The sequence below is a fragment of the Petaurus breviceps genome, unplaced genomic scaffold, assembly GCF_028583685.1.
Source record: "Petaurus breviceps papuanus isolate PSGF00001 unplaced genomic scaffold, PetGlider_PUasm1.0 90881, whole genome shotgun sequence".
Taxonomy (NCBI): Eukaryota; Metazoa; Chordata; class Mammalia; order Diprotodontia; family Petauridae; genus Petaurus; species Petaurus breviceps.
Genome location: NW_027187369.1, coordinates 12,544,052 through 12,571,781, shown reverse-complemented (window position 1 = coordinate 12,571,781; position 27,730 = coordinate 12,544,052). Strand labels below are relative to the sequence as shown.

Here is a 27,730-nt window from a genome sequence, read left to right as displayed (position 1 = left end):
CACTTATTCCTTCCATCCATGCTTCCCGGGTCATGCCACACTGTGCCACACAATGCCATGTGGAATTTGGGCACCAATGCATTTCTTTTGATTTACCTTTTGTTAATTGTCACTACCTTGTTCAAATCCATCAGTGGCTCCCTCCTGCCACTAGGATAAAATCCAAAATTCTCAGCTTGGCATTTAAGGTCCTCTACAGTCTGTTTCCCACCTAATTTTTTTTACCTTTATTTTGTATTTTATTTTGTATAATTTTTGGACTCTAGACAAAGTGTTCTAGACAGTGTTCCCTGACTCTGCCTTTTATGAACTTTGTGACCTTGAGTAAGTTACTTCCCCTCCCTGGGCCTCCATTTTCATAGTGATAACATGAAGGGGTTGGGTTATCTGGCCTCTGTGGTCCCTTCCAGCTATAAATCAATAATCTGTGATCAGTATTCTATTTCCCACTTCCATGCATTTGCACAGGCCATCCCTCATGCTTGGACCACCCTCTCTCCTCATTTCTGAATTTCTCCATTTTCATTTTCCTTCCAGGTTTGGCTCAGATACCACTTTTCCCCTCCTTCAGATTGCCTTGCATCTTACTTAATGGTATACACATATCCCCTGGTTGATGTGCCAGTTCCTGAGGCAGGGGCCTTGTCATTTTCTAGTTTTATCCCTAGTGCTTGTCCCCTCTGCAAGGAAACAGCTTTTTTGAAAGAGGCAGGACTTTGTGTCTGAGAAGCAAAGGGACGAGTTGGCGAGGTGGGAAAGTGGGAATTGGCACATGTATCAGCCTTAGCACAACCTTTGATAGGCTTCCTTCTCTTCAAGGAAGGTACTTTGGGGGTCTGGGAGTTTTTTGAGTTTTTGTTGGGAAATGTCCATTGTATCAAAATATCTCTATAAAAAAAGCCCCCCTGGAAAAAAGAAAGAAAGAAAGAAAGAAAGAAAGAAAGAAAGAAAGAAAGAAAGAAAGAAAGAAAGAAAGAAAGAGAAATGAATTTTACAGGAGCAAAGTTTAACTTTGTCCAAAAAAAGTGTGTATTTGAGAGGCTATTCCAAATGACGTATGAAGATCCTAAGTGAAGGAGGGTGCTTTCTTCCTTCTAGACACATAAATGAGTGCTTAGCTCTCAGTGAGTTACAGATCCAGGTTGCATCTGGGCTTGAGCCTGGAAGGGATGTTTATTATTACTCTTGTTATTTATTTATTTATTTTTTGCTTTTTTGGAGGGGGGAAGGCAGGGCAGTTGGGGTCGAGTGACTTGCCCAAGGTCACACGGCTAGTAAGTGTTAAGTGTCTGAATCCGGATCTGAAGTCAGGTCTTCCTGACTCCAAGGCCAGTGCTCTATTCACTGTGCCACCAAGCCACCCCTACTCTTGTTATTTCTGTACCTTTATATAAACCTGTCTTGGAGAGGGGGAGTGGTGGTATAAATAGGAGCCCTGCCCTGGGAGTCAGGGAGACCTCGGTTCCAACCCTGCATTGACCACTCGGTTGGTGTGCTGCTATATGCAAGTCTCTTAGCTTTTCTGGGTATCAAGGGCTCCGAGAAAGCATCAGAAAGAGATAGAAAGACTAGAATTGTTGAGATCAGAATTCCTTTTCTGTTGATGTTTTTCCTGTTGCCTTGAGACCCAGGAGAGACACACAACCCTGGACCTGAGAACAAGAAGGCCAGCTCCAGTGAACTGGGAGTGGGAGGGGGACAGGGGATGAACAAACAAGGCTATCTCCCTCTCATTCTTGGTTGGTGATTTGCATTGGAGGGAGTTGCCCACACCTGTGAAATATCAGGTCCCAAGACGTTGCTGGAGAATGATAAAGAATAACTCCACTTCTAATGTTTTTACTTCATTTGAATGGAATTGAGAGACTATATGTCTGCTGCCATTGAAGGTTCTGAGCTTGGAGTGAGAAAACCTGGGGTTCTAGTTCCAGCTCTGCTCCTAACTAGCTGTGGGACCTTAGACAAGTCTCTTGACCTCCAACATGAAGGTCTCATTCCCAGATGAGTTCACTAAGGTCTCCTCCAGCTCTGTAATTCTCTGATTTAATGAAGTCGGGGCAGGCTTCCTTAAGAATGTCTATTTCTTATTGATCACTCTGGATGCCAATGTTTTATAGCCTCTCAGTGAATTTAATGATGTAAAAGGATTGCTCTGTTAATCATTTCAATGTATTTTTTACAGAGAAACCGGGCTCTCCAAAGACTGTAAAGGGACTTGACACTCTTCAGCTTACCAAGAATTACTACAGTGTGGTGAGTCTTCAGATGCTCTGTCAATATATGCCCACGATTTAATCTGTAAATCAAATGGTCCTGGTAGTGAGCTGCATGTTTTGTCCAAGGACTAGCCTAGTAAATCCTGAGAGATTCATCACCAGGTTGGCTGCAGGGGGATGGCTCCTCTCTCTGCGACCCCTTTGGTCACTCACTTGGCTTCTACTTCCAAAATCAAGGCAGTCCTGCTTCTTTTCTCTCTGACTCTCATCTGCTCTTTCCCTATCCCTCTTGTCTTATTTCCTTCTACTTAGCAATTCTTACCTAGAAGCAATTACTCCATAGGAGCATATTGTAATTATAATTATAGTCTTATACCGAGCCCCAACATGAGGTAGGGAGAATGACAAAAGAGACAGGTGTAAAAAAAGAGAGTCCAAGAGTGCTTGGAACATTTGAGAAGGATGGGAGAGCCTTAGCTACTGGAGGAAGAACTCGCCATTGGGCAAAAACCTCCAGAAAAACTAGATATCTGTGTGGCAGAAAATAGGATCAGAGCAACATCTAACACCACATGCAAGATGAGCTCCAGATTTATACATGACTTAGACATAAAGGACGATATCGTAAGTCAGGGGACCAAGGAAGAAACTACCTGTAGCATCTGTGGCTATGGTAACGATTCCTGACAAAACAAGGGATAGAGAGGATTGTAGACCATAAAATGTGTACTTTGGGTTACATGAAATTACAATTGTTTTGGCAAACAAACAGTGAAGCAAAGACTGGAAGAGAAGCAGGCGCCTGGGAAGTTTAGGAGGAAGTGCCTATACATTGGGAACTAGCTGAACAAATGATGGTGTAGGAATGTCATCAAATACTGTTGTGTTATAAGAAATGATGAAGGGAAAGCTGGGAAAGCTCAGATGAACTCATGCCGAGTGAAGGGCACCGAGCCAGAACAGTTTGTACAGTGTCAACAGTATGGTAAAGACAAGCAACTCTGGAAGGCTAAGGTCTCTGATCAATACGATGCTGAGGACTCGAGATGAAACAGGTTCCCTTCCTTCTGACAGAGAGATGGACTCAGTGTACAGAATTAAACATAGGCAATGTGTGATTTTATTTTCTTTGACTATTCATATTTAGTACAAGACTTGTTTTTCTTTTCTTTTTCTGCTGAGGGAAGGGAGGTGGGAAATAAAATCTATTTTTGTTAATCGAAAAAAATACATAAAGTACATGAGAGGGGGGTTGTGGGATCAAAGGGCATAAGAAGGTCAAAATGATGGGAGCTATGCGGTTCTGGAGTGTGGCAAAAGGAAAACATGGGACAAAAAGGCTGGTGATCAGCTACTTGATGTAAAGGAGAGCTTCATAATGATTAGAGCTAGTCCCAATGTGGAAAGGGTGGCAGTGTGGTGGAAAGAGTTGGCTCTGGGAGCTGATGACCTGGGTTCAAATCCCACCTCTGACACTGTTACTTGTGACCTTTAGACAAGATGGCCTCTGAGGTCTCTTTAGCTCTGGATGTAGAATCCTGTGACCCTTCAAGCAAATGCTAGATGACCACTTTTGGGGGGTATTGTAGTAATGATTTTTATTCCAGTACACATTGGACTCTTTCACGTCTCAGGACCCTTCCAACTCTGAAATCCTATAATTCTGTGAATGCCAAAGACTGTCTCCAAAGTCAAAAGGTGGCTGTGATCTGAACTGGAGGGAGAGATGTTCCCTATACCCCCCACCATGAGAGATCTTTGGAGCATTGAAGACGTGTAAATTGAATCCCTTGGCTTAGCAAGAGTTGAAGTGTTGAGATGACAAATGAGAGGCTTTAGGGTGTTGGCTTTGCCTGTCCCCACAGGGTTCCAGCGTGACACATTCAGCACTGTGCTATATAAGGATCTCTTACTAATACCTGGAGACATTTCACACCCACCACCCTGCAAACCTCAAGGCCAGGAGAAAGAGGCCCTGCAAAGAGCCCCTGAAAAATGGTTAGAAATGAAATTGTCAGGGCCCAGGCATCCTGGTGAGATTCAGTGAAGACAGAGGAAAGACTAAAGAGCCCCCTGAGTGCTCACTCCCGGCCCCCCTGCCCCTGTTGGGCTTGCCAGTGTGGTTCAGATCTGAGCTCGGATGGACGTCACTCAGGGTGGGCCTGGGCAGGAGAGGGATGTTCACTCTGCACTGCTGGCCCTTCCTCACCATTCCCACCCCACTCCTCAGCCTCTTCTCATTCTTCTGCCCAGTGCCCAAGAACCCACCTTGGAGCCTTATCCCAGCAGTGCTGAGCATCATGCAGTGGGAAAGCATTGGATTGGGGGTCCAAGGCTCTGAGTTTGGATCCCAGCTCTGACTCTTACAATCTGTGTGACCTTGAGGAAGTTACTTGCCTCAGTTTCCACCTTTGTAAAGTTATGGAGTTGGACTTGATTTTTAGGGTCCCTTCTAGCTCTAATTTATGGTACTATGTATGATTCTGTAATCATAAGAATACACTCTCCACCATTTTTCTTTAACACTGTTTTTCCTCTCCTTCTCACTCTTTCCTCATACTTTGACTATTCCCTCTTCCCTCCACTCATTTTTTATGTCTAACACACACACAGAGTTGTCAGTTGGCTGGTATTGAACTAGTGTGGCCAGTTATTACAGAAGCTGGGTGCTGGGGGGGTGATTCATGACCAGATTAAGGTAGAATAGTATTTGGGTTTTGTGGTTTTGACTGTGGTGACCCTGCCTTCATGCTGCATTTGCCACATAACTTCTATCATCCCCTTGTTATACTGTGTGTGGGATACACATGTCTTCCACCATGGCCCTTCATACCAAATTGACTCCCCTCACACAGTATGCTTAGGCCTCACACACACACAAGAACACACACGCACACAGCACACACATGTACACACACATGAATACACAGCACACACTGCAACCCATCCAGGGAACGTACATGCCCACACATACACTTGCGCATATACACACAGCCCACATGAAACACACATGAATAAACACACATGTGCACACACGCACAGTGTGCACACATGTACACACAAATGAACACACATGCCCACGGGAACATACAGTACACATACACATGTGCACACACCAATGTGAACACACCAAATGTGATCACAATACACACGTGAATAAACACATGTGCATACATGCCCAATGTGAACACACATGTGCATACATGCCCATGTGAACACACATGTGCATACATGCCCACGTGAACACACATGTACACCCCCCATGTGAATACACACACACCACCCCTGTTAACAATGTGGCTGACACACCTATCTCTCCCATCTTCTTCAGTTTTAGGTCTGACACATGTCCCCTGTCCCTTCTATTCTTCTCCCAGTTCCTCTAGACCCATTTTATGACAGTGGAATTTCCCACCCGGGGCTCCTTGGCCAACTCTGATGGTTTCTTATGGGTTTAAGCCCCAAAGTGATCCATAGCTATGCCTTGAATGTTCTGAATGCTCTTTTATATTACCCCCTGCCCCCCAAAAAAGAAAAGAAAAAATAACTAACTTTAGTTAATGTGCTTAAGATTTTACCTTTAAAGGGAATGTAGTGTCCATAAAAACTGCTTAGAATTATAGTATGGGTTTTTTCTTCTTCTTTTTTTTTGGAGGGGCAACTGGGGTTAAGTGACTTTGCCCAAGTCACATGGCTAGTAAGTGTCAAGTGTCTGAGGCCAGATTTGAAGTCAGGTCTTCCTGACTCCAGGGCCAGTGCTCTATTCACTGCACCACCTAGCCGCCCTAAAGCAGATTAAAAAAATTTTTTTTGTGGGGGGGGGTTTGTTTTTAAAGAGACATAGGTAATAGCCTTAAAATACAGGTGAATATTTAGATGTTTTTATTCTTAGATTTCTGAGAGCAAAATTGATTACTCAAAATATATTACAAAGTAGGTGGAATCACCTGTAGACCTAGATTCTCCACCATACAAAAAAAGGGAGGTGCCCATAATTCCCTTTCCTGCCTCCCCTCCCCGCATTAGGGGCTTAACACCCTTACAGATTAAACACCATGGCCATGCTTGATGACAATGCTATTTCCTCTGAAACCGTTATTTTTTTAAAATTTTTTTGGGATATCTTTTGTTTTCCCATCATACCCTTCTCCAGATCTCCTCCCCTCCTCCAGCCCCATCCAGCATCTACCCAGTGTACCTTGCCTTGTGACTAAGAAAAAGTTCAACAAAACCGAAAACACGGTGCACCTGGCAAGGGTGTCTGACGGTATATGAAGCGCTCAGTACTCATATTCCTCCCACCTTTCCAGTGAAAGGCCAGAGGTATAGCATATGGTTTTTAATCAGAATTAAGAAAACCTAGCGTTTCACGCTATGTTAGGTCATATGCTACATTTTGCACAGTGATCCAAGACAATTCTAAAGGACCCATGATGAAAAATGCTTTCTACCTTCAGAGAGAGAGACAGAGCTGATGAACTCCAAGCAGATTGAGGCAGACTTTTTTTTTTCACTTTCTTTACTGTTCTTTCTTACTTTCTTTTTTTTTGCAACATGGCTAATATGGAAATCTGTTTTGCACGTCTTCACATGTATAATCAATATCATATTGCTTGCCTTCTCAATGGATGCAGGAGAGGTTCCAGGAAAGGGGAGAGAATTTGGAACTCCAAATATAAAAAAAGGAATGTTAAAAATAAGTCAAAAATTTAAAAAACAAGCAAAAAAGAAAACAGAGCATTTCTGGAGAGCATTTCTGGGCTAACAGCCGGGCCCCCCAATCTCTCTCTCTCTCCATGAAATTTCTCTCTTCCTTTAGCTTCTAGGTAACACAGTCAGCTCCACCCCCTTTTAATGACAGGACCCAATCATGTGATGAGTAACAATGCCGCTGGGGTTTTTATCCTCAGGTGCCCTCCAGAGCCTTAGTTTGTTTTTTTCTGGTTTTTCCTCTGCCCCCAATTCCTCTGATTTGAACTGATCTGGGTACTAATGGCTGCCATTTTGTTTTCATCTCTCTGGGTAAGGGTGGCCTGTGGAAAGCCAGAAATGGATGGAATTCTTCCTAAGCTCTATCCATTTGGAATATCCACAGGGTTTCCAAAGCAGGCTAGGTGCCAAGATACTTCAGGATGAAGATACTTAGACATGGTGCACAGTTGCCTCTGGCCAACACCAGTGTCTTTGGAACCTTGAACTGAGCTTTTGAAGCCCTTATCAGGGGCCATTCTGCAATTTCCAGCACTCCTTAGAGTGGGAAAAATGCTGGATTTGGAGTTGGAGAAACTGGATTCTTGTCCTATCTCTAATCCTTAACTGTGTATTTGTGTCTAGAGTTATAAACCTCAGTCTTCTCATCTGTAAAATGGAGATAATGCACTACCTGCCTCAGGGGAGGGTGGGGAAGATACATTGTAACTTAGAGAAATGCCAGTTATTGTTATAGTTGTTTTTCTCCTTGGAACAGGCTGTTGAGGTAGGGATATGAGTAGAGAGAGGGAACTACTTGGTGAGGAAACCGTCTCTCCAAAGGCAAGGCAACCCTTTCTCTCTAACTTCTAGTCTTAGAGAGTTGTCCACACAGGGTCACATGGACAAGATGTGTCAGAGACAGCCATCTTAACAAGATCAAGAAGCTCCCATGATCCTATGATTGAGAAGATATTTTGGGCCATGATGTGCTTGTGTGTGGGGGGGGGTATGGGGGATGGGAGTCATTGAGAGTGTTCAGATCATTTATAAAGGAAAAAAAAATCGCAGCATCTCAGCCTGGCTCTGTGACCGTCTGCCTAGTTTAGGCCACACTGAAGCGGGAATTTCCTGCTGTATTCCCCAACAAGTAGTCATCCAGCCTTGGAGTGAAGACCCCCAAGGCATCTGTTTTGAAGGGCTGCTCTCCCAGCTCCTGCCCATTCCTCCTACTGGGCCCAAACAGAAGTCGCATCCCTCTTTGACTCGACAGCTTTTCATGTCCTACTGCATCTTCTCTTCTCCAGGCAAAAATGTTCCTGGTTTCTTCAACTGATCCTTCTGTGGTGAGTGAGGGGAATGGAAATAAGAACAAAAATATATGGCAGTTGAAGTGAGAGACTGAGGAGAACTATCTTTTCCAGTTCTGAAGAATTAAAAAAAGGCATCTTGTTCTCAGCTGCACAGACAGCAGGCCTTTATTTTAGGAATAACTGAGATTACTCTTTCCAATATTTGTCTCCCATCCCCTGTCCTCATCTCTCCCCTAATTAAATTCAAATTAAGGCTTAATGGATCTTTACCAATTATCTCACCACAGGATCTAGATAGATCTGGAAGGGACCTCAGAGGCTATCTAATCCAACTCCATCATTTTACAGTTGAGGAAACTGAGGCCCAGGGAGTGGTGAAGTGACTTTTCTAAGGTCACACAGAGTCAATGGAATAGTTTGGATTTGAAGCCAGGTTCTCTTACTCCAAATCAAATACTCTTTCTACTGCACCACGCTGCCTCCAAGTCTTCCACCCATCTCCCACCCATTCTTCAGTTAGACCCCTCTTATTCTTAGTCTCTTTAAGTCAGCCTGCTTCCTGTCTTCCCCAGCTCAGGAAATGCCTTCCCACCATTGTTACATTTTGTCATCCTGGGAAGGAATGAAAGGAAACTCACAAGGGCACAGGAATTCCTCCCCATGTTACCAGAACATCTTCCCCTCCCTTCCCCTCTTCCTACAAATTCTCCCCAGGGTGAAGGGGAGAGGAGAAAGAGAGGGAGAATGCTAGCCCATTTCCCATGAATACATTGACATGGCTTTGACTCCATGTCAAAGTTTGGGTACTCTAATGAGTGCAGTTCTCTCCCATGATCAGTTCTGGAGGCCTGAGACAGAAAAGCAAGATCTCTCCATCCTCCCAGAAGCCAGTGCATGGCCAACTTGGCCATGAACACTGCATCTGACTGACTTTAAATGGATTGTGATTTTATCTCCTCCCAGACATGGCCAGATGGTATGGCTCCCAGGCCGTGGTTTGGCCACCCCTGGTTAATTGATTGGAATCTAGAGCGTGGGAACGAGAGCCCAGCATCCTTCTGGGACCTGGGGCAACACAGAAGTATTCTTCGATGTTGGTAGCTTTTGGGGCTGCTGACCTTAGCTCACTCCCCCCTCCACATGGGAGCCCCTGAGTCTTTCCTATGACATCAGCCACTGTCACCCAAAGAGTGTTTTGTTTTTCTCTTTCCTCATGCTTCCAATCACCTTCCTCTGAGCTCGGACTTTTCCTTGCCCGCTGTAGTTTGATGTTCTGTGCCAGGAAGACTGGAAACAAGGAAAGTGAGCCCATATGTCTTAGCTGCCAGGTTCAATTAGAGGATGCACCATTTAAGCTGTTACAGAGAAAACAGCAGACTTAGCACGGAAAGCGCATTCCGGTTATATTTAGTCCCACTCCGGTAATGCACCAGCCTATCTCTCTGGGCCTTGTTTCATTTGAGCTGCTCCACCTGGCCTTGCTCTCCAGGTGACTGATGGAAGGGGAGCATTTAGCACTTCAGGGTCATCAGAGCTAATGCTCGTTTACATGCCAGAAGGCACTGTTGTCAACAAACATTTATTGCTCTCCTAGTGTGTGCTGGGCACTGGGCTCAGCACTGGGGCCATCAGAAAGCAGAAGATCTTGCTCGATGTTTGAGGACAAGGACCAGCCATTGGGGGAGGCAGGATGGGGATAAAAGAGAACTCTAGGGCCAATGCTAGATGACCAGGATGGCCAATGGGCACTCCATTTATTACTTGTGTGTTCATGGGCAGGCCCTCTCTGGGCAGCAGTTTCCTCATATAAAATGATGGGGGCCAGACAAAATAACTTCAAAAGTCTGTCCAGCTCAGTAATGATTGAGCACTTACTGCATGCCGGCACTATGCTGGGCCTTGGGATTACAGAGACCAAGACAAAACAGGCCCTGTCCTCAGGGAGCTTCTATCCTCCTGGGGGGAGGGGAGAGTTAATGTGCACCCAGGTAAGTAAATGCAGAGGTTAAACAAACTAATGAGAAGTAATTTCAAGAGGGAGAGTACGCTAAGAAGTGGGGGGGAAAAGGCGAGATCTCCGGTTGGAGGTGGTGCCTCAGGTGATCTTTGAGGGAAGCTAGAGACTCTGAGAAGGGGAGGTGAGGCAGGGGGGCATCCTGGACCCTCTTGCTGGCTCCAGAAACGTAGTCCTTCAGAATGCTGAGATTTGGAAAGTTCTGCGATCTGACCAAGTCTTGATTACCCAGAGGACACCTGCCAGTTTGGTTGTCTCGTCCAGGTCTCCAGCTTCTGCCACCCTCCCCGTTGTTCCCAGGTCCCAGCTTTGGGGCATTTTGCTATTTGCCAAGAGTTCCGAAGTGATTGGTGAACATTAGTCTGTACTTATTATTTCTGGATTTCGCTTCCTTAGGCATTTTTGGCAGGTTCTATGCCCGATGGAAAGATGGCAGATTGAGAGCTGTAAGAGACCTGACAGTCTCTTTTTTTGGGGGGGGGAAGGCAGGGCAATTGGGGTTAAGTGACTTGCCTAAGGTCACACGGCTAGTAACTGTTAAATGTCTGAGGTCTGGATTTGAACTCAAGTCCTCCTGAATCCAGGGCCGGTGCTCTATTCACTGCGCTACCTAGCGGCCCCCTGACATTCTCTTTTGAGAGAGAAGGAAATTGAAGTCCAGACAATAGTGCATTGCTTACGCTTTTCTTCTCCCTCTCTATAAGACTTCTAATGAATGAAGGATTTTGCTTTTTGGTTATTGGACCTACTTATTCTCTCCCTCCTTACATTTTCTCCCTTGTTGTTATTGTTATTGACTTGAATCAGTCGTGTCTGACTCCTTTTGCTGTTTCCTTCTCCAGCTCATTTTACAGATGAGGAAACTGAGACAAACAGGACTAAGCCACTTGTCCAAGGTCACACAGCTAGGAAGTGTCTGAGGCTGGATTTGAACTCAGAAAGATGAATCTTCCTGACTCCAGGGCTGGCACTCTATCTACTGTACCACCTAACTGCCCTAAAAAATTATTTTGTTTTTGTTGAGTCATGTCTTTCTCTCTGTGACCCCATTTAGAGTTTTCTTGGCAGAGGTACTAGAGTGGTTTGCCATTTCCTTCTCCAGCTCATTTTACAGATGAGGAAACTGAGGCAAGCAGGGTCAAGTGACCTAGTTGGGAAGTGTCTTGAGAGCAGATTGGAACTCAGGTCCTTCTGACTCCTCTGCAGTGCCACCTAGCTGCCCCTATCTTCTCCTTCCAGGGGTCTGCTGAGCTTCTACCTTTTATATAAACTCTTTCCTGGTCCCTCTTCCTTATATTCATTTATCTTTTTAATATGTTTTCTTTCCCAATTACACCCTCTTCAGATTGCATTATTTTTCCTTAGCTCTCTATGTGTTGTACTCCCCAAAGGTGAGGAAATGTGGTGAGTGTGTGGAGCGCTGCCAGGACCCGAGTTTGAGTTCTGCCAGGCACTGGCTGTGTGACCTTGGACAAGTTATGCAACCTCTTAGTGCCTCAGGCGACCCCCCCAAAGACATCAAATTGCAGACCAATTGCTAGTCTGCTTGGTAGAGGGAATTTGTACTCTGGGAGTTTCCTACCCCAATGAAATCACAGTTTGAGACCAAAGAAGAAAACTGAAATAGCCCAATAGAATGTAAGCTCTTTGATGGTAGGGACTCTTTGGCTTCTGTCTTTGGATCTCTGGCCACTTCTAATAGTGCCTAGCCCAGAAAAGGAGCTCAGCATGTGCTTATGAATTGAGTCAAATTGACATTGGACGCTCTTTGCCTTTGAACAGCTCTGTTCAGGTCTGCCTTATTTCACTACAAACCAGGCACAGGCTGTGAAACACTGGCACTGTACCCTGGGGATGAGCCTACCACTCTGTTGGAAAAGTGGTAGCCCTCATTCCTCTGCCTCTCCAGTAGAAGATGTCAGCAGGGACCAATAGGATTTCTTCCTCCCTTCCTTTCTGCTGACTCTTTGGGGGCATCTTCTCTAGAGGATCTGGGTCCCCTGCACCCAAATGTGATTGGGAAGGCAGGAGGTATGGTGGGGGTGGAATGGAGGAGGAAGGTTGTGCCATACTTCATACAGAAAGCATAATTAGTAGCTTGTAATTGTTTTTCTGCCTGCCCACCTTCTGCTGTGCCCTCCATCTTTTCTGAGCCAATTTGTTGCCCCTAATTTCTTCTCTTTTCCTACTCATCCACTCTTTTGTTTACTCTCTCCCTTCACTCCATCCCCTCTGCCCTGGCTTCTGGACTGTCATGCACTGGCCTATTGATTCTCCTGCTCATATCCCCTGTTCACTCTTACCCATCCTTTCTGTGTCTTTCTTACTCAGCCATGTCTCCTTCCCATCTGAGCACCTGGGGGCACAGACACTGACATGGGCTTTCAAATGGCCGTGTGGCCATCCATCCAGGATGTGGGAACTAGGAGTTGTCTGGGCAAGAGACTTGGGACCTGGAAGGCTGAACCAATGATGCCGACAGATGGATGGCCGCCCTGGCACATGGCTCACATTACACAGAGCTTCTGGGCAACATTGATTTGTCTTTCTCAAAGCATTTCATTAACATTACGTATCTTCTATCTCAGTGTTCCTCAATAGTCTTGGCCTTTCTGAGATCAATGAATTTCCCTTGCGTTGTTGACTTTTGTTTATGAATGGGTTAATCTCTTAAAGCATCAACTATTTCTCTTGGAAAGAGTCCAATGTTCTGTGTCTTTTTAAAAATTTAAGTATAGATGTGGTCAATGTAAACTCTGGGAATCCATATTCCTATTCCTGCTTGTACTTGACCCTTTTGGCTCTTGGAGTATAGCTGGTATCTTCCCCTCTATATTCTAGGTGTGGCCTTTTTGTGTGTGTGTGTGTGTGTGTGTGTCTGACTATATATATATATATATATATATATATATATATATATATATATATAATATCTTTGCTTCCATAGTCTCCATTTCTCTTCCAAAAAGAGGAAAATGTATTTCATCATCTGTTTTCTGAGATCTGTATTAGTCACTGCAATTAATCTGAGTCCAACTGCCTTTTTAGTGTTATTTGTGTTTAAATTATTATAGTAATTTTGTATATCATACTGGTTTTTTTTCTCATTTCACTCTGTCAGTTCATATAAGTCTTCCCATGGTTTTCTGAATTCCTTGCCTTTGTCATTTTTTTATGGGACAACAATATTCTATTACATTCATATACCACAATTTGTTCAGCCATTCACTAATCAATGGGAACCCTATTTTGTTCCAGGTTTTGGGTACCATATGCCATATACTTGGTGTATAGAGGATGTCTTCCAAAGGCAGTTAGCTTGAGGGTCCATTCCAGTGTGTTCTCCTCAATATTAATTGCCAGTTACAGTTAGTATTTCTTTTATTTCATTGATTGATCTAGTGATTCATGTCCCGGTATCATTTAACCAATAAACATCAATTAGCTTTTTTACACAGGGATATTTATCAGGAAGGTCTAGTAAGAATAGTAATATAAAGAATTCCCCCTTTTTCCCCTCCAAAAAATATGAGACATACTCTCTCCACTCCACCCATATCCTTGGGAAGAGTGGGCTCAAACTTAAAAGTATTTGTTCTGAAGCATTCCCCCCCCCCCATCCTTACCCCCATCTGCAAGGTCATTTCCAAAGGCAGTCTGGCCAGCACATGAAGACATTCTATAAAATGGCATTTCAGCTGCTGGGTCTGACTCATTGCTGGGCTGAATTGTGCAGGTCACTCACTCCTTGGAGCTGTACTGGGGGCAGACTTTGGGGCCACATAGAAATGATTATGTTAAAAAAACTTAACAAATGATGTATTTTCCCAAAAAGAAAAGATGGTGTATGTATGGTTTAAAAAGAGCTTTTCCTACATTATCTCATTTGATTCTTATAATATCCCTGTGAGGGGAATAGTGCAAGTTGTATCCTGATTTCACAGCTAGGGAAAATGAGGCTTGGAATAGTTCAGTGACTCACCCAGGGTCACCCTGTTAATAGATTTCAGAATGGTGATTCAAATATGACTGTTCCAACTTGACTCCTTTCTGTAGATCACTCCTCCATTTCTAGTTCCTTATCAGATGATGTAACAGCTTGGCATGGTGAAAAGTGCAGTGCCTTAGGAGTCAGAGGACTCGAGTTCAAATCCTGTTTCTGATGCTTATTGCCTGTGTGACCTTGACTGAGTCACTTATCTCTGGGCTTATTCTTTAAAATGAAAGGTTTGAACTATGTGGTCTCTGTGTTCCCTTCCAGTTCTAGATCTAGGATCCTATGATTTGGAGGTGAAAGGAACCTGAGAGATTAGCTAATCCAACCTCTCCATTTTACATGTGAGGAAACTGAGACCCAGAAAGGAACAGAGACTTTAGGGTTCCACAAGTAGAAAGTAGCAGAGTCAAGGTTCAAATTCAGGGCTCCTAATTCCAAATTGAGTGTCCTTTCTAAACTGTAGATTACAGTGGAAAGAATGTTACTCCAGGAGTGAGAAGATCTGGATTTTAGCTTTGGATTTGCCCACTGACTAGTTTGATCTTGTTCATGTTACTTCTCTCAACCTCAGTTTCCCCATCTGTTATATGGGTAATAATGACATCTGCCCCGCTGACTTCCAAGGGTGGTTGTTTGATCAGATAAGATATATACACGTATATGTTTAATAGCTTAGAAAGCTCTCTCACAGATATTAAAGATTAAATCTGGCCCTTTGTTCATGAGTGCTGAACAAGTCCCTACTTGGACTTTAATTTGGTAAGGGGTATTTCTCAGAATTTAGCCCTATGTTCTTTGTAGAGTACAAGCTGCTAAATACATTGATCATGAGATGATTGTTATATATGTGTCCATCTGGCCGGCAGCCCAGCATCACATGGTCATGAATCACACTGGCCATACGGAGCACGAATACCTTCTACCACCTGCTCTGGGGGAAATTGACATCTCTTTAGATTTACTCATTGCCACTTTCCATTTGGGGAACTCAAATGTGAAAACAAACTTACTTTCAAGATAGAGGCAGGCAGGGTATAGAATGCTGAGTCTCAATCTTTTTTGGTCTCAGGACCCACACAGAGAGCTTTTGTTTAAGTGGGTTGTATCTATCAATATTTACTATATTAGAAATGAAAATATCTGAGTATTGTCATGAAAATAGTTTTGACTTTACGGGCCCCTGAAAGGACATTGGGGACTCCCAGGGATCTCTAAGCCACACTTTGAAAACCACTGGTATAGAGGAAAGAACACTCGACTAAGAGTCAGGAAGCCAGGGTTTGAATCCTGGCACTGTCCCTGACTAGCTGGGTGACTGTGGGCTTCTGTTTTTCCATCCATAAGGTGAGAGGGTCAGGGTTAATGCTGCCTCTGCAGCTTTAGACTTCCATTTTCCAAGAGAGTTTGGAAACATTTCTTACCAGCTGATTGTCAAGTTATCACCCACAGACTGCTTTATGTCTTGGCCTGTACAGTATGTGTGTGATAGTTATTTGGGGAAAAAGGATACTTTGCTATCCTTTAAATGGCAGCATCAGAGAAGCAGAGAGCAGGGGTCTACCTGGCACAGTAAAGAAGAGATTTGTTGTGGAGACTGAATTGTATCACTCTGAACTGAGTAGCCCTGCCATGTGCCCCACCCCTGGGGGAAGTCTTCTGGTAGCTGCCTTGTCCCCATTGAGGCCCACATTCTTTCATGTCCTTTCATCATCAAAGGCTCTGGAAGTCCCCAGCAGGTCCCCTCCTGGGGCTACAGCCAAAACAATGGAAAATCAAAGAGACCATTGGTTTTAGAGATGGGAGAGAGCTCAGACACCAACAAGTCTAACCCCCTTCCTTTACCCGTCAGGAAACTGAGGCACTAAGAGGAGAAATAGCTTGCTCAAGGTCACACAGGTCATAAGTGGCAGAACCAGTATTTGAACACAGACCCCTTGACTTCAAATCCAGTGCCATGTCACCTCCAGACTAACTGACGGAAGAACATAGAGATATACCTCAAAGACGGTGTTCAGATTTATTGGAAGAGCGCCATCAGTCATCCCTCTTCTCCATGTATGTGCCCATGGGCCTGGCAAGGAGCAGGAAGTGTCTGGGGGCTGGCCTTTCTCATACCAGTAGTTTCTTTTCATAGGTACAACATCTCTATCACATTCTTATTTGGGACAATCCAACCAGGAAATACAGGATTTCTGAACTATAAGGATCCTAGGAGTAATGTAGACCAGCTCTCTCATTTTACAGAGGAGGAAACTGAGACCCAGGGACAGCAAGGGGCAAGTGTAAGGCCATACAGTGAATTAGTGGTAGAGTTGACAATTAGACAACAAAAGTTTGCAAAGAGTGCTTGACATACATTATTTAATTTGATCTTCACATCAATCCTGGAAGACTGGTACAATTATTATACCCATTTCATAGATGAGGAAACTAAGACTGAAAAAAGGAAGTGTTCATGGTCACACAGTTAGGAAGTACCCAAGGTGGGATCTAGATCCTGAGGCTTCTTGGCTCCAGGTCCAGCACCCTTTCTAGTACATCATACTATGCCCACATTAGAGAGAAGCCTTCAATCCCAGTCTGGATGGAATGTGCCAGAGGGGATTCTAGTTTGGGTCCACGTTGGCCTAAGTGGTCACCAAGGAGCCTGCCAGTGCTGGGATTCTGGGAGTCATGTTGGCTCATGGCTGTACTCATCCAATTTTGTCTTTCTGTAGGTTTTGCAAAACATCCTGGAAACTGAACAGGACTACTCTAAGGAATTACAGTCACTTCTTGGGACTTACTTACGACCACTCCAGGCCAATGACAAGTAAGATTTCCATTGTAAGGTCCTCACTCAATAAAACCCAATGATGCCAGCCCGTGTAGCCGTTACACTGATGTCTTGGAGCTGGGCAAGTGCCCTTTAAAAGAATTCCCATCATGCCCAAGTTGCCAAGAACATGGCCAGGGCAGCAGAAATCCTACAAGATGTCGCTCCCCAAGAATTTGGCTGTGGAAGAGAAGATCTGATTTCCCTTTCTGCCGGGTGCCATGTTCATCCTGGATCTTTTTTCCATGGTGTGTCTGGCTTTACCCTCCAGAAATGAAATGGGCTCCCTGGTTATTTTACTCTGTGGTTCTCGCCAATAATCCCTGTAAGCATGTGAACTGGGCAGGACGCAGATTGACTCTGACCTTTGCTCTCCAGGAAGGCCTCTCTGCTGGGATCTGATAGTGGGAAACCCCAGCAGAGGGCTGCCCAGAGGAACTGCAGGCAGCTGACCTCAGACAGCTCCCATTCACTGGCAGAATTTTCTCCTTCACCTTTGCACTGGTAAAAAGCAGTTACTTAGAAAGATGGCTGGCAGGAAACTAACCTCTCCCACCTCTTCCTAATGGCTCTTCCTGCTTCCACTTTCTTGGAGATATCCTGGAGTCTTCCCTCTCCTTCCCCCATCCGAAACTCTGATAAGTTGCTCATTTCTTTCATTTCTGCCCCTGCAGCTTCTCTCCCATCTTTTCCCTTCATCTCCACTCACAGAACCACTTATTAGCCCTCACCTGGACTATGGCAATACCTTCCTAACTGCTTAGAGACCTTGCTTCCAAGCTTTCCTCTCTTCAGCTTCCAAAAGAATCTTCCTAAGGCACAGCTCTGACCATGTCACTCTCTTGTTCAAGAAGCTTCAGTGGCTCCCCATTTACCTGTGGGATAAAATTCAAACTCTTTCTTGTTGTTCCTCCTTCATTTTCGAAGAAGACCAGTGACATGTTGGGTGATATCTTGACTGGTGCACAAATTGGATTTCAGTGAGGCAGAGTTGCACAAAGTCGCCAGCCTCACTCTCTCTCCCTTAGTTATCCGAGTTCAGTGGCAGGACAAAAGTCAGAATGACTGGTGATGGCTTGGGATGCAGTGAATGACCTTGGCATCTTCCATGCCTGACCAAGCTCTAAGCATTCCACAGAGCCTGTTTCAGCCACTTTCATGGCTGTTGAGACAGTTTGTTCTCATCTACCCATTCCACCAAGGGAAGTCTTCACATGCTTGGGGTGGACTTCCCCCTAGCTCACCCATGGCTTTGAAGCCTGTTGGCTATTCTCAACCTGTTTTAGCCTGTCTGCTAAGATGGTTTTACCAGGGTGTGGTCACTGTGCCTGCTACAGCTCTTGGAGCCACAGGTGAGGGGCAAACTGGCATTCAAGGCCCTCCACAATCCCCCTTCAATCTACCTGTCTTTCTCCCACCTCCCATCTCATATAGTGTAGTCAAACTAGACTACCCCCACCCCCATTTACTTCTGTACCTTCACGTCTATGATCCCTCTGCCTGTAGAGGCCCTGTGTCTCAGGCTCCATCTTTCACGAACAATTTCCTGATCCTTCCCCACTCTGTCTCCCAGTGAAAGTGATCTTTTCCTTGTCACAGTTCACCAAGCACATCTCCTCCTTCTTTGTGCTTGAGTCTCATTCCCCATAGCAGAATGTAAACATGTAGAAGATGAGGCCTATATCATTCCCCATCTTTCACAGGGCCCTGCAAACAGTTGGCGTTTACCATGTGCTTGTTGCCTTGAGTTGCATCTTGACCATGTGAGGTAGCCATCAAAAGGTCCAGTCGAGTCCTCTTCAGTTAGTAGATGTCCAACATTTGTAAACACAGACTCTTTGTACAGGCATGTGTTAATATTTACCTTGGCCAAGCTTTATCAGAGATTAAGATATTGGCAGAGTCTGATGGAAAACTGAGCAATGATTTGCAATCAGTCTATAATTGAGGACAAAACCTTTCCCTTGTTGCTGTTCCTCTCTGCCTGAGCTTTCTGTGTTCCAGCCTGGCTTCATCAAAGGGAACACAATGCATATTTTGCTCTCCCTTGTTATGTTTATAATTCTTTACCTGTGGTAGAGAGAGTGAGACTTGGGGCCCAAAGCCCTGTATGGAGATGTATGTGAAAACCTAGTACAGCCTTTGCCATTTACCTGAATGATCTGGGGCAAATCTCCTCCTTTCTCTTGGCCTCAGTTTCTCCATCTATCAAAAAGAGAGTTCTGGACTGGAGGACCTTAAGGTCTTCTTGTTTGCTTAAGGTTTCCCCCTTGCTGAAAGTCTCAAATCCAAACCATCTGTCCTCAAATGATAATAAAAGGAGATAATATCTGTGACGTTCTTAAGGCGCTCCATAAATGATGTCCGCTTTTATTGTCAGCCCTTGTCCAGTCCTGCGTTCCTGAATTTTTCCTCATTCCTGAGTTTGTGGACTTCCTTCGCAACAATAAAGAGATTGTTATTCCAGGAAGGCTCTAGTTTCCACCTCCTACATTTAGCACTGGAAGGGACCCCTCATTTTACAAATGAGGAAACTGGGGCCCAGAGAGGTTAAGGTCCATGGTCACTAAAGGAGTAAGTAGCAGAGCTGGGATTCAAACTCATGTGCTCTGATGGTGAATTCAGGGCTCTTCCCACTGGACTTCCCCACCCTTCCTTTCTTCTACCCTGTGACTTCATGATGTAGGGAATTCCTGGTGGGGAAACTCCGTCCAGTAGTGGAGAGTAGTAACTCTTCTGGAGTCTTAGAGAATTGCCTGGACTGTAGAACTCCTCCATGTCAGCAGGCTCCCAAACTCATCCACTGTTCTGCTCCATTGCCGTCTCTCATACTGGAATTGGGCTAGTGCTGATAAATCAGGAGACTTGTTGGAGATTATGGGAACATGGTCATCTCAGTGGATTCGAGATCTTGAAGGTAGAAGAAGCCTAGTCAGTGCTTGTAGCAGGCTGGGAAGCGGTTTTCTGGTTTGATTCTCACAACAGCCCCACGAGGTAGATGCAATAATAAGGAGGAGAACAATAAGTAAGAGCTAATATTATACATCACTCTCTATGTGCCTGGCTTTGTGCTGAGCACTTTACCTATATTGCATCATTTGACTGTCACAACCTCCCCAGCAGGTGGGTGCTGTTATTATCTCCTTTTTAGGAAATTGAACCTAAGTGACTTGCTCAGGGTCACACAGCTAGTGAGTCTGAGGACAAATTTGAACTCAGGTCCTCCTGACTCCAGACCTTGCGCTCTCTCCCCTGCAGCTCCACCTAGCTGCACTATGGTAGAAAACAGAGAGATAGACAAGGGAGATAGCCGAACACCAGTGAAATCTTGAGCGAATAGAGGAAGTGTGACCAGGGAATGATTGAGACTAAGAGGGAAGGAAGAGACAGAAGTCACAGAAGATGGAGACACACATGCAACCTGGCCAGTGCCTGGGGAGAATTGCAAGTGAATCAATCACCAAGTAGCTTCTCCTGCATTGAAAGGCTCTGTGTGAATCAGGCTGCTGACAGTGTGATGTGCTTACAGGGGTCAGAGGGTATGGCTAAGCTCCCTTGGCCATGGGCAAGGCAGCAGGATTTTGGAAGATTGCCTTTTTTTATACCTGCAGCAAAATGAGGTTTTTCTAGCTGTCCCAGAGAGCAGAATGAGACCTTTTAAAGCTCTAGGGCCTTTCAGTAACATCTGAATCTTCCCTTTCTTTCTTAGCAAGTTATTCTGTCTGTAAAAATGTCTACCTAGATAGATTTTCTCTGACTGGGAGGAGAATTGAAAATCGCAGACCTCAGAGGCTCTCTGGTCTGCTATCTTCCTGAAACTGGAGTCTTCTCTACAGCATCCTGGATAAGGGTCATTCAGTCTTTGCCCGAAGGTCTCCATGGAGGAGACCCCACTGTCTCTCAAGGCAGCACAGGCCATTGCTGGAACAGCTGCACTGGACAGAGGAGGCTTTTCTTTATGTCAGGCTTTAATCTGCCTGTCTTCAGTTTCCCCATGCTGACTGCTCCTAGATCTGCCCTCTGGAATTGAGTAGAAAAAATATAATTCCTCTTCTACCCAACAGCCCTTCCAGCCCTGGAAGGCAGTCACCAGACCCCCATTAAGACTTTCCCCCTCCAGGCCCTTTTATCAATATCCATAGGTTTGTCAGCTGGGCAGTGTCTTTCCTAAATTGGGATGGCCAAAATTGAAGCCGCTATTGCCAGTGTTGTCTGAGTAGGACAGAGAATAGTGAGGCTGTTGCCTCCTTTCTTCTCTGCAGCTTTTGGCCACAGTGGCTTTTCTGGCTTCCAAAGGATACTTTTTCTTCAGGTTGAACTTGCAGACCACTAAGCCCTCCAGGTCTTTTTCACTCTCATTGTTGTCTAGTCCTGCCTTCCCTGTGCCATACCTGTAGAGTATTTCTTTTTAACCTAAATATAGCACTTTCTCTTTATCTCTGTTCAATTTCATCTAATTCGATTTGGCCCATTGCCTCTTGTGGTCTTTTGTAGAATCAGTCTGACCTCCACTGAGTTAACTGTCCCTCCCAGCTAGAGCCCCTTGTTAAATTGTTAGTGAAATTCAACAAGTGCTACAAATTAAGGCTTAATTTGTTGTTTGTGTGTGTCTAGACTTAAGAAAACTATGAAGAAAAAATTAATTTAGATTAATCTTAAAGTGTGTCATGGGTATATGGGTTTCTTCTGCCCCCAGAGCCACTTGTTAAACATTTACCAATATACCCTGTTCCCAGCTTTTTGTTACCTGTACACATGATAAGTATGCCATATATATCTTGTTCATGTCATTGCTATAAATGTCCAATGGTATGTGGCCAAGAACAAATCTGTGGAATGCCCCATTGAACCTCCTTCTGGGTTGGCATCAGCCCATTAATGACTTAGTATTTACGTGTGCTCAGTCCCTGAAGTAATTAGTTGTGAATTGAACCCAAATCTCTTCATTAGAGCTATACCAATGCCAGCAGAGACTTTGTCACACACCTTCCTAAAAATCAAGTGGTCTCTGGCATTTCCTTTATGAATATGTCCAAAAAGGACCTTAGGCCAGCTTGACATGACTTCCTTTTTGATGAAGCCATAGGCTGATACCTGGTGCTGGTGCTTTCCTCCCTAATTGTTCATCAACTATTCTTTTAATAATCTCTTACAGAATTTTGCCAGGACTTGAAGTCAAGTCCACCAGCCTATAATTTGAGGATGACGCCCACTTCCCTCTTTTGGAGAACAGTGATGATATTGCCCACTTCCATTCTCAAGGAACTGATGTTGTTCTCTGTGATCTTTCAGAGGCTACCAACAGTAGCTCAGTAATCACCTCTGACACTTCTTTTAGAACCCAGGGAGGTAGTTCATCCTGGCCTGATGCTTTGCATTTATTGAGAGTTGCTAGTCTGTTCCCTTACTCTCTTCTCCTTTATCTTTGATTTGGACTTCCTGTTCATTGTTTCCGGTCTTTACTTCCCAGTCTGAGGATCATTTTCCTTGGCAGAGAAAACAGCAGCTCCATTAGAGTTGAGTGGTTCTTCCTTCTGTCCACCCATGGCCCATTGGCATTGTCCTTTCTGTCACCCTTAGCCTTCAAATGTGTCACATGCTGGCTTGAAACCAGATTTTGAGGAAAGTTCCTTCCTAAAGCTTTCCCACTCATTATGTTTTGAGATCATTGATGTATGGAGTCTTTTGGAAGGGCAACAGAGACAAATTTCACTGATTTACTTAGAGATGACCTGAGTTATTCCCTTCCTGGTGCCCCTGTTCTCCCTCTGAGTTGCGCCCTAAAACCTCTCTGATTTCCCTCTTCTTCTTGGTGGCTACCCATTCCTGATGCAGTATTAATTGGTGATTAAGATTAAAGTATTAGCTTATTAGCTGACTAAAATATAACTCTCCTCCATGCCTAGTTACTCGCCTTTGTGAATAAGGATAATCTTGAACATCTTTCGGTAATAATAATAATACTGTCATTTCTACAACAATTTCAAGTTTGCAAAGGGCCTTCTTTGGAGTATCTCATTTGAGCCTCCCAATATTGCCCTCTGAGGGAGGGACTACCAGTATTGTTCTCTGCATTTTGCAGATGAGGAAACAGCTGTAGAGAAGTTACATGACTTGCTTGTGCTCACTTTATAAATGCCAGGCAGAATTTGAATCCAGTTTTTTGTTACTCTAAGGCTAGTACACTGTCTCCTATGGCTCATTGTCTTTCTAGACTAGAGGTTCAGTCACATCTAGATGTGGATGACTGAGGACCTGAGTTCAAATTCTAGCTTTGTTACATATTACCTGGGTGACCTTGGGCAGGTCACTTGATGTCTCTGGGCCTCAGTTTCTCTCTCTTCTCTTTGGAAAGTGAGACGGTTCCAGTAGCTGATCTCTGTGGTCCTTTCCAGCTCTTAACATTTCATGATCCTATGACTTGAAGGAATGAAACTGTCATGGTGAAGGGACAGGTGGTGGGGTTGATATTTCAGCCCTCGTATCATGCCATATAGGCCGTCACCCACTTGGAAGACCAGACTGGGCTGTCCATCTGAGCCGTGTGATTCCCCAAATTGTGAAGCGATGAGTGAAGTCGGGACTATTCTCATCTTTGGTATGGCTGGAAAGAACAACCCAAAAGGGCTTCTCAAATGTATATTCTTAGCAACTCAACCTTTGTGCTCGTGTTCCGAGGCCTGGTTTTGCAGACGGTGCCAGTCGGGGACTGTGCCCTTCAAAGGCAGTAGCTGCTGCCTGCCTACTCAGCAGCCAGCAGGCCATTATTGCCTCCTTGACATTGCCTCTACTCCCCACCCCGAAGCTATACTGAACTGTGGGTGAAGGGACTTGTTGGCCTGTCTTCCCATAGCTGCCTGACTCCTTTCTGTCTGGGTGGCTGCCCTATAGCTTTCTGGGGCTCCAGAGGTCACTGGCCCAGAATGAAGCTGTCTGTGGCACCAGACAAGGTTCTCCTGCCCTGACCTGTGGTAGGAATGTGTGTATATGAGGGAGGCAGGGGCTAGGGGACAGTTAGCTGTTTGGGTCACTCTGCTCTGTATGCAGTTGATAACAAGGGGTCATAGCTTTATTGCTGGAGGGGATTCTTAGAGGTCATCAACTTCAACTCACTTATTTCACAGAATAGAAAATAGAGGCCCAGGGAGAGGAAGTGATTTGCCCAGAGGCAGTTAGGTGGTACAGTGGCTAGAGCATTGGGCCTGGAGTCAGGAAGACCTGAGTTCAAATCCAACCTCACAGACTTACTAGTTGTGGGACCCTAGGCAAGTCACTTCACTGTTGCCTGCTTCAGTTTCCTCATCTGTAAAATGGAGATAATAACAGTGCCTACCTCCCAGGGTTTTTGTAAGGACAAAATGAGATGTATCTGTATAATACCATGCCTGGCACCTAGGAAATAATAAATACTTATTCCCTTCCCTTTTCCCTGAGGTCACACATAGACCTGGACACATCATAGACCTAGACTAGAAGGGACCTCTGAGGCCATCAAGTCCAACTCCCTCATTTTATAGAGGAGGCAACTGAAGCCCAGAGAGGAGAAAAGACTTGCCCAAGATTAGAAAAGTAGCAAGTGTCAGCACTGGGATTAAAACCCAGGTCCTTTGGCCATCAATGCAGTATTCTCCCCACTGTACCACACTTCCTCTATTTTTTTTTAAACAGTAAATTGTTTTATATCAGGATAGAAACACACACCACTGAAGTGTAGGTAAATGGGCTTTTTGGTTGTTGTTTTAAATATTTAAAATGACTTTCCCCCCCCACTTAATAGTATTTTATTTTTTCCAATTACATGTAAAGATAATTTTCAACATTCACTTTTATAAGATTTTGAGTTACACATTTTTTCTCCCTCCCTTCCCCCTCCGCAAGACGAAAAGGAATCTGATAAAGACCATACACGCACAATTATATTAAACATATTTCCACATTAGTCATGTTGTGAAAGGGAAAAACCACGAGAGAAAAAAAAAGAGAACATAGTCTGCTTTGATCTGCATTCAGACTCTATAGTTCTTTCTCTGGTTGTGGATAGCATATTCCATCTTGAGTCTTTTGGAATTGTCTTAGATTATTGTATTGCTGAGAAGAGCTATGTGTATCAAAGTTTGTCATCACACAATGTTGCTGCTACTGTGTACAATGTTCCCCTGGTTTTTCTCATTTCACTCAGCATCAGTTCATGTAAGTCTTTCCAGGTTTTTCTGGAATTCTCTGGCTCATTTCTTATGGAACAATCGTATTCCATTACATTCATATACTATAACTTGTTCAGCTATTCTCCAACTGATGGACATCCCCTCAATTTCCAGTTCTTTGCCACCACAAAAGCAGGTACTGTAAATATTTTTGTACATGTGGGTCCTTTTCCTTTTTTCATGATCTCTTTGGGATACAGGCCTAGTAGTATTGTAGGTATTGCCGGATCAAAGGGTATGCAGAGTTTTATAGCCCTTTGGGTATAGTTCCACATTGCTCTCCAGAATGGTTAGATCAGTTTACAACTCCACCAACAATGCATTAATGTTCCAGTTTTCCCACATCTTCTCCAACATTTCGGTAATTTCAAGACTGGGTTTGCCCAGTCAAAATGAAACATTCCATTCTGTGCCTTGAATGAGAATGGAAATCAGGACACCAGGCTGGGTTCAGATCCAGCCTCAGAAAGTATGTCATGTGTTCATAGACAAATCACTTTACCCTTTGGCATCTCAGTTTCCTCATCTGTAAAATGAGGATCATACTAGTAATGTTGCCTACCTCATAAGGTTGAGTTATTTTACAAAGTTACAAAAAATTTTTTATCCAGTTATCAGGCATTTTTCCCCCTCTCATCTCTTTCCCCTACCCTACTGGGGAAAACAAATAAGGAAATAATTTTGTAACATAGAAGCAAACCAAATTTCTACCTCTATGGCTTCCAAGAATCCCACCTCTGACTGTGCTGGCTGGTGCCTGAGATTGAGCTAATCTGAGATCCCCAGCCAAAAAAACCAACAACAGCCCCTGCAACAAATCAACCTCACTTTCAAGTCAAGGGAAGAAAAAAAGATAACAGCCTGAAATTGGAATTGAACATTTTAATTTTGTAATTAAAGAATTGGTTTGTTAGAGGATATGATCAATGGGCTTAACAATAAGGAAAGCCAAAGTCACCTCAACTTCCTTTTCGGGAGCTGCCAAATGGCAGCTTTGGTTTACACCAGGACTGGGGAACCTGCAGCCTGAAGGCCACATGCCACAGGCCAAGTATGGAAGGGCCGCACTTGAGGATCTAGAGGGCTGCAGGTTCCCCATTCCTGGTTTACACATACAAATCTGATACATGAAAGTGTGAAAAGTGGTGATGTTGTGGCCTATACACACTTTAAACCATTCAGATGATTAAGAAATGGCCTGTGTGAAGGTCTGCTAGCTCTTTGCAAATTAACATTAATGTTTTCTAGGAAGCTGAAAGGAAGAAGCAGTGACCCAAAACTATCTCCAGGTTGAAGCAGCTGGCTGTCCATTTTTCATTGATCTAATCACTGGGGATAGTTGTTTTGTTTTGGTTGAAACTGGTTTCTGGAATTCTTCCCTTCTTTCATAGAGTGTCTTGAGAGGTGATGTGGTAGCAGATCAGGCCCTTTCAGTTGCCGCTTAGTCTGACTTGTCCAACAGTTGCCTATCTGCATTGGTGGAGGGAGTTTTCCTATCAAGAATTCTCTGTGCCAATCAGCATAGACCTTAACCCTGCCCAATGCCTCCTCCTCTCAAAGCATTTTGTCTGCTTCTTTTGAATCTTTTGGCCACCCAGTAAATGCTTTGTTTTGCACTCCTCTTGCTGAGGGCTACAAGGCCCTGTCTTAGATCAGGCAGCCATTCACTAAGCCTTTATTGGTCAGCTACTGTGTTAGATACTAGATGCTGTACAAAACAGTCTCTGCCTTCAAGAAGCTTACATGCTACAGGGGTTTTGATTTCCACAGAGGTTGTTTTTCACCTTTCTGAGGAGTTGTTGAAGCAGGCTTATTCTTTGAGCAACTAGGATTTAGAAAACCTTTTGAAAAATGCTCTGATAAGGGGCAGCTAGGTGGCGCAGTGACTAGAGCACCAGCTCTGAGGTCAGAAGGGCCTGAGTTCAAATTTTGTCTCAGACACTTGACACTTACTAGCCGTGTCACCTTGGGCAAGTCACTTAACCCCAATTGCCCTCCAAAAAGAAAAAAAAAAAGAAAAATACTCTGATCCTCCAAGGGGATCAGGGATGTTCATCAGTGGACATTCTCTCCAAGGATACAGATTGCCACCCATCCATCCACACCCGTTGTTCCTGTCCTCCCAGACCTTTGGCTCAAGGAGTTCACCCAATGTGCTTTTTGTGTCCTCTAGGCCCCATAGGATACCAGTGGAGCCCTCAGAATGAAAATAATAAATGTGCTGATTATGTACAGCCCATTTATTCCTTCTTAGGAGCATTGGCCCTCTTCTGCTTAGGGGGAAACTGAGGGAAATACTGTGTTTCCCCGATAATAAGACCTATCCCCAAAATAAGCCCTCCCCTTACTGTGTAAGATTCCTCTAAAATAAGCCCTCCCCCGAAAATAAGCCCTATTGATATTGCTACTGTAGTGAAGGTGATCCCCTGCTCTACACGCTACATTACGGTACCCTCTGTATGCACTGTCCCCCCCCCCCCCC

At 44.4% G+C, this 27,730-nt stretch overlaps 1 protein-coding gene across 4 annotated transcripts in view; it reads left to right on the top strand.

The window, feature by feature from the left end:
- Positions 1 to 27,730, top strand: part of ARHGEF6 (Rac/Cdc42 guanine nucleotide exchange factor 6) — a 115,298-nt gene that overhangs the window by 40,341 nt on the left and 47,227 nt on the right. For all 4 annotated transcript variants that reach the window (XM_069074152.1, XM_069074154.1, XM_069074153.1 and 1 more), the window contains 2 exons: positions 2,183 to 2,253; positions 16,947 to 17,041. In XM_069074152.1, coding sequence (XP_068930253.1) covers positions 2,183 to 2,253; positions 16,947 to 17,041 — 166 coding nt within the window. The remainder of the gene's footprint in view (positions 1 to 2,182; positions 2,254 to 16,946; positions 17,042 to 27,730) is intronic.